Source organism: Hydractinia symbiolongicarpus, chromosome 2 (assembly GCF_029227915.1).
Source record: "Hydractinia symbiolongicarpus strain clone_291-10 chromosome 2, HSymV2.1, whole genome shotgun sequence".
Lineage (NCBI taxonomy): Eukaryota > Metazoa > Cnidaria > Hydrozoa > Anthoathecata > Hydractiniidae > Hydractinia > Hydractinia symbiolongicarpus.
The window spans coordinates 18,930,398-18,938,073 of record NC_079876.1 but is presented as its reverse complement, the minus strand read 5'-3'; the positions used below and the strand labels follow the sequence as shown (position 1 = coordinate 18,938,073).

At 36.3% G+C, this 7,676-nt stretch overlaps 1 protein-coding gene across 4 annotated transcripts in view; it reads right to left on the bottom strand.

The window, feature by feature from the left end:
• Positions 1-4,016: 4,016 nt before the first annotated feature.
• Positions 4,017-7,676, bottom strand: part of LOC130629879 (uncharacterized) — a 39,328-nt gene continuing 35,668 nt past the window's right edge. For all 4 annotated transcript variants that reach the window (XM_057443255.1, XM_057443257.1, XM_057443256.1 and 1 more), the window contains 4 exons: positions 7,364-7,557; positions 5,928-6,162; positions 4,739-4,848; positions 4,017-4,231 (listed from right to left, as the gene is read on the bottom strand). In XM_057443255.1, coding sequence (XP_057299238.1) covers positions 4,066-4,231; positions 4,739-4,848; positions 5,928-6,162; positions 7,364-7,557 — 705 coding nt within the window. In that variant the 3' untranslated portion in view covers positions 4,017-4,065. The remainder of the gene's footprint in view (positions 4,232-4,738; positions 4,849-5,927; positions 6,163-7,363; positions 7,558-7,676) is intronic.

The window sequence follows — 7,676 nt, the reverse complement described above, 5'->3', positions numbered from 1 at the left end:
GTCGGAACGATTTTGACGTCTAAGTAAGCCCATTAACTAACAAACACTCCGGCAGCTGGGTGATGAGTTTAAAGTGCCTGACGCTGAGCAAGAATGGCGTAACGAAAGTAGCTTAGAAGCTGGAAAAATTACCCTGGGGCAGCACCAAGCTCCCTTGGTAAGGATTTATGGAGCAGTCGCGCTATCGAGAAAAGTCTACGCCTTACTTGCATCGGAATCAAGCGGTTGTTGTAAAGTGTGAGATTTGTTAGAAGCTGCAGCTTCTTTTTGTGTACTTTAGTGCCGCCTTCCATCATAAAGCAGTGTAAAAATGTGCTTTTTTTTTTAAAATTCAATAATTCTCATCCGCCAGGACCAACAAACTGATTACCCTCAGCTGTGATAGAATTTCAGACTTGCTGTGCAACGTCAACATGTCTGTATCCTCTCACATTGACTATCAGTACGATAGTCAATGTTAGAGGATACAGACATGTTGGCGTTGCTGTAGAAAGCCAGTTTTGCAGATACCTCTGGGTTATTAAGAATTGACTTATTTTTAACTTGTAAATACGTTCAAACTATAATAATTTTTTACAAAATTTTTAATTAAACTAAAGTTGAACTGACAAATTCTAGAGTGACAATAATATTGAGTTTAAAAAATTAAAAATTGACTTAACCTAAGAAGGCACACTTAAGAAACAACAATGGCCGACACTGAAACAAAACTTACCAGGTAGTCAGTGTAAATAGTACTGAGTGTACCCAGTGCAAATTAATTTTAAATTGAATTTGTTTGAAGTTGATTTGACAAATGCTATAAAATTAGTCTTTGAAATTCATGTTACAACTGATGTGAAGAAAAATTGTATGTCTCTTTATATAAAAATATTGAAACAGAAAATGATTTTTTGATAACAATAAATTGAATATAATTTCTTAGGGACAATAATAAAAAAAAATAAATGTTATTAAAAAAAGATAATGGTGGAAAAAGATAAGGAGAAATTTTTATTTTTACAAATGTTCATTTTTGCAGCACATCCTCAATGTATACATTGGGATTTTGCACATGAGTCTAAAAGTATCATCCTTATTAAAAAGTTAGGCCATTAAGAGGAGTTTTAACTTTAGCACTTTTCCTTCCATCTGCCTAAAACTTGGTGCTTAAAACTCCTACCTTGTTTGCATCCTCTGCATTTCTTTCCGCCGGCACCTGCACCGCTCAGTTTGCTTGACAGTTTGCCCTGACTTGATCGCATAAATCTACACCTGTTGAAGAACCTGAACTCTATCTTTTTGTACACTTGTTTCCCACTTGATTTCTTGATTACTTTTGCAAGTGGTATTTAAACATTGATGTTGAAGCTGATGTACTTCTCTGAGTTCTCTGTGATTTGTCCAATGTCTTGCGTGTTGTATTTTGCCTAAAAATCTCTCCAAACTCTCTAATGTAAACATGCGCGTCCTACCCGCTTATACTGTGGAGGATGATATAGATAGGCTTGGGGATCTTGTACTTCAGGTTGCATTTGTTATGTGCTGCACAACGATGGAGGCCTGGACAGTGATCTCGTACCTTGCGATTTTTTGCAGGATCGTCGAAGGACTTTACGCAGATATGGCATTCTGTTGCCTCGCTGTACTTCCTATTTCATCACATTTGTGAGTTCAGTCATTGTTTGCTGTGGAAATGTATCGTACAAGCTCTTCACCTTGTCCTTCAGATAGAATTGGTCTTCACAGTCTTTGTCACGGCAAACCTGTTGCACGTGTACCAGCCAGATAGCATATGGTACTCTAAATTGCATCTGACCATCGTTGTACTTCAATCCTTTTTTCCCTATCCTTTGCAATGGTAACCTTTGACTCCCTCGTGGTCTATGAAGCACTCCTAGTGTTTGTCTCTCGACTCGGGTGTGATAAATGCGTGCTTACAGTTTAGGCAGAAATGTGTCAAGCATGTGAGTTGTCAACAATTTTGATAGACATTTTAGGCTGGCGTAGTGTGTCTTCTTGTCGTCTGTGATGAGCAGTAGGTTCACTTCTTTGCATCGTATGATGTGTTTTACATCTGTGATGTTAAGCACATTTGCTGCTACATCTGGGTCTTCTCGAACTTTGGTATGCGCCCGATACCGATTGTGAACTGCATTCTCTAACAGTAACGATCTTCAAACCCTCGCAGTCTAGATATTCTTAGATGGTCTTTACTAATCTCCTCGCAATACAAGGATGCTATAACGCTCCATTTGAAGATATATTGTAAATTCTATTTTCGGCAAGGGTGCTCTACTTGCTTCTTAATTTGGGCGAACGTGGTATCGAGCACATCATCTATGTTACTCCCTTGAAAAATGGATGGTATTCCTGTTTCTTATATACTCGTACGGATGCTCTGCTCTATATCTTATGCTTTTCCATCTCTTTGTGAGTAAGTTTGATGACCGGCACTATCTTTCTCTTCCACATTATTCACATGGATAGCTGTACCTTGGCAAACCCTATGTCTTTCACTTGTTCTTTGATTAATGTTTTCACGCAGGGTCTAACAATCGGCTAAGGTCGACCTTGTCGCTGCCAGGAATACGGAAGCTTCTGATGGTCTTGTGTAGTGCGTGCTTATGTTCCGTAGGTGCAAGGTCAGGATTCGCGCTTTGTCTGTCTTCCTGAAGGTCTTTGTATAGACGCTGGATATCGCTGATGTAGTCTTCTTGTGCTTCTTTTTCAATTTCATCATTATGCGTGGGTCGTCTTAGGGCCTTGTTTACTTTGTTGTACACCTTGCTCTTAAATTCTTTGTAGGCACCTCTGACGCTTTCCTGTACAGTTTTCGGTACAAAGATGATCGACCAGTCATACTATTTTTGCATCTCGCGTTGAAACACTGGTCGACTCGTTGCCATCTGCTGTTGCACAAACAGATCCGGGGCTTCGGATGTTGGCAGCATCATCACAGGCCTGTTGAGCTTTCTTGGTCTTACCAATCTAATTGATCTCTGTGTCGCCTCTAATAAAGAGATAACACGAGCATTGCGTAGTCGGTGATAGGTAGTCATGGCACGGCTCTTGTTAATTTCTCTTAATTCTCGAATGGTTACTATTTCATTCTTCATTGGATTTTTATATATGTGGGCAATTCTATCGCACTTTTTTGTAAAGGTTTTTTCCCCAGTCAGTATGCTGAAATTGAATGGCTGGCAAATAACTTCACCATCAACAAACTATGTTCCAATGGTTATTCGGTATTGTCTTGCCTTAGCAGCTAAATCGCCCGTAGTTTACGATGACATCAGATATGACGAGAGAAGTGATAACGGTTTCTTAATCTTACCAAACCGCAGGCGTTTACGTGACTACAAAAATTATATCTAATCCTAGCGTGGATTTAACCCTCTTGTCATCAAGGTATCAAACCATTGAAAGATACGGAATTATTCTCATGGATTAGATTTAGATTTAAGAAAATGTAGTGTGGGACAAGCGCAGTGGGGATCTGATTGATTTTTTAAATCTTTGCGACGCAGAATTGAACTACCTTATTTCCTTGAATGTAAGGCCTGTCTTCTACTACTGACAACACAAGAGATATTGCGCAACAAATGTTGCTGAGATAGAGTTTTTTCCATCCCTACAACAATTGCTAATTTTAATGAAAACTACGCTTATGATTTTTGAATATAAACAAAATGTTATATTTATGCATAACGTTATACCAAAGGTATGCCGCTGCATGATTTAAACTCTTCTTCACCCATCCTTTTTTTTAAGTTCGCTTAGGGTATCCTCAACAATCCTTAAAATGCATTTGATAACTCAAATATCGTTTTAACACGAACTTTTAGTGCATTAACCCTTTGTAATGGTCTTTATCCTTCAGTTTAGCTGCGAGAATTTGCTTCTGCAATGTAAGCATGAGTGTTTGCTAAGAACGCGTTCACAACTTAGCGCTGCACATAGCTCTATCCTTAGAGGTGTTTAGATTCCTGGTGACATATAGCACGATCGTAGTGCATATAGGTAGACCACTAAACGAAAGGAAAACATGTTTATTTTTAATTCAAGAAAGTAAATGAAGGCTAGTCATCTTCCAACTCCAATCCTACTGTGCATCTCCCTCAGGTTGTTATATATCCCTTTATGTGCGTTTGTGTCGACGGTTAAGAAGAGATAATCTTCGGAAGAACCAGCATCAATAATGTCGCTAGTTGAATCTTTTGTAGACGATACTTCAGATGTCGTCTCATCTCTAAATAATAAAGTAACAAATGTCTCAAGTTTTGGAAACAACACACAATGCCAGTTCTTTTACGACCAGGTTTAATTACATTTACACACCCGCAAAAAAAGTGAAAAAGAAAAATATCAAACACGAAATTTAGACTAAACATGGTTGTTTAATGATCAATATAAGTATTAATTTTGCCTTCTTCGGTGCAATTTGCTGTACTCTTAGAATTTAAAAGTCATTTTAAAGAATCTGGAAGCTTAGTAGGCTAGCCATCTACTGACCGCTAACCGGCTTGTGTGGCAGGCCAGCAAGTTAGAGCAATGCCATATCTCTGGCGGCAATGTAACATAGTTACAGTCGGATGGGAGGAAGAACCAACCGTTAGGATGGAATCTCCAAGGACGTTAAAACTTCCCGTTGGTTACTTACTTACTATACAGAAGAAATTTGAACTTACAGTCTCGCCCTTAAGCTGAAGATCGGTGGTCACGTTTTTTGAGGAAAGCAAAGAGCGTTTGTACTTACTGTTGTTCCTTATTTCTCGCCTTTGGTTCATACTCCACTTCCTGTTTCGTTTCAGCTTGTTCAAAATCCAATATTCTTGCCATAGATACGCCACCCAATGCACTTGTTTCCTTAAATATAATCGCAAGAAAGATTGTATGCTTGCAGGCGTCATTATTATATACAAATATTAAACATTGAACTGAATGTGTGTTTCGAGGTTTTTATCGCCGTATTATAGCGTAATTTCATTGCAGCAGCCGTACTTCAGAAAAAGAAGAAAGGTAACAGTTGATTTTTTTTTAAGAAACAAATGTTACATATTCTACATAGTCCCCAGTTTAGCTATGAATGGATGGTTTACAAAATCAGGTTTTGGGGAAAATTATTTTGTGAAAAAAGGTTGCTGTCATAAGGAGATATTGGTGCCCAATGTCTCAGGTTTAGTAGCACGTGTCTTAATTCAAATTGAAGCCAGCTGTATTTCCTAGACTGACAACATTCAACAAATAAGTGCAGTATTGTACATCGCCTCTATGACGTGCAGTGTATTTAAATATTTTCACGGATATTTTTTTTTGACTTCTTTGTCTCAAAGGGAGCAACATGTAGGCCTAAATGCAAGTATTTTCACAATATTCAAAATTCCAAAAGCTTCAAAAGAGATAAAAAAAATAGATTCTATTCCTGTAAAATATAACTTGATGATTCAACAGTCAATAAGAAACAAAATTGTTAATAACTCCGCTTTTATTTCATACTTAGTTGTATTGAGGGTTACTAAATACAACTGTCGTTGCGAAACAAGAACGGACAGTACCTGCAGCGACATTGTCAATAGCTTTTTATGAAAGCACGTCATATAAAAAAGTGCGAAAAATTGATTACTAATAATTAACGAACGTGATGACGTTAAATAAAATTAAAACAGATATGACTACTGTCAAAATTGTTAAAAGAAATTCAAAACTGATAATGAATATGAATCTGAAGAAGAAACTGTGAACAAGTCGTTAAACACACACACACACACACAAAATTCTTTGCTTTTTCTGCGAGCTTTTCTCAGTAGTATTTCTATATGCGCATTAAAATACATTGCTATTTCTTCGTTGCACATGTTTAGTAAGGTCGTTAATATTAAAAATGCAACTGCACTATTTTGAAAAAGGCTTAACTTTAAGTATAGAGAAAGTATAAAAAAACATACATTATTCAAAAGAATCTGATCCAGTTTGTTTCTCAACTCTGCGAAGGACATTCTCATATCTGGCAAGATGGACCAACACTGTAACATCAACTCGCGCACTGCTGCAGGACAATGTTTCGGACTTTCCATTCGCTGACCAGACTTGAGGTATGTCATTACACTTGAGTTTTTTAAAAAAGTGTATGGCACAGAACCAAGTGAATAGATTTCCCACATCACAATTCCAAATGACCAACTGCAAAGAAACAAGAGATATAGTAATGGGGTTAACTTTTAATTATGTCAGTAGCTTGTGAAGTTGTTGTCATATTGACGAGTCTTTTTTAGTGTTTTAAGATAACTTCAGAAAAGTGGGAAAAGAAAAGACAAATTGATGTAAGCCATAATCCAAAAACGCAAGGACCTAAGGTGTAAAAAACAGGGGCTGAGAAAATCCAGTGGAATAAAACTAGCGATGGTATGTATAAACGAGGGTGGATCATTTTGTTTAATTTTGTCCCGTAATAAAGAGAAAACGCTATAATAATGGTGACAAATTTATGAAACAAATTTATCAGAAATATGACCTGGAGTAAATTGAATGTTGAGATGAAATGTCACTGATAATCACTTTCGCAAAAAAAGTCACTTTATGAAAAGTTTTAGAATTGTCAATGACGAAAATGTTTTTTAGCTTAAGGAGAAAATAGAAAATTAAAATGAGGGTAATGAATTTCCCACTCTCTTTAAATTATTAAAAATAACATTTTAGTGGGGATGTTTATATGAAGAACATTTCCTGGGCTAGTTTCATGGCCGAGAAAACCATTCCCGGAGTAAAAAGTAGGAAAGTACTATGTAATAACCGTCTATGATTTATTGTGATACAAATTTATCGTTTTTCTATATGAAAAATTAATTACCTGTTACTGAAATCTCGATCATACGGCCCCTAAATCTCGAGAAGAGGGTAAATAATTTTGTCATATTAACGAAAAATTAGTTTGTTAGCTACCCGAAATCTCATTCTAAAATTATGGTGAAACATATACCTTTTTCCTAAAACATATCCTTTTTCCTAATTCCCATATATACAACCCCTAACTAAGCTCACATCATGCATCTAATGCTTTGATGCAAAACTGCAATGAAATATTGTGAAGATTTTACAAGGGATTTGTCTTCATCAGTATTCTCTATTACAACATACCGGCAGCCTTTGTGATGGATATTAACTTGTTTTGTGTTTATAATGCAAAGTATAATGTAACAGCATAAAGTAGAGGGTAGCTGGTTAATGGAACTAATTTTTATATTTAGTCTGAGGGTTGGGTTATGGCAAAACAGTATGCTGTTGCTTTTTACAGTTTCCATATTATTGAACATCAGACGTTCAACGGATGATTATGACGTAATAGTTCTGTCCGTCACAAATAAATTAAAAAAAACGCCAATACCTGTCACTTTTTGAAGTATACATTCGATCAACAATTGCTTCTGGTGCCATCCATTTGACTGGAAGCAAACCATCACTTTCTTTCAGGTAAAAACTTTTATTGTCAGTATCCCTAGCTAGTCCAAAATCTGATATTTTTACCTTCGTGTGCTCTGTTAAGAGAACATTTCTTGCGGCTAAGTCGCGGTGAACGCACTAAATAAAAATAGTTTGGACGACTTAACTTAACTAAGGTTTGTTTTCTACACAAGAATTAATTAATTAATTAATTAATTAATTAATTAATTAATTAATTAATTAATTAATTAATTAAT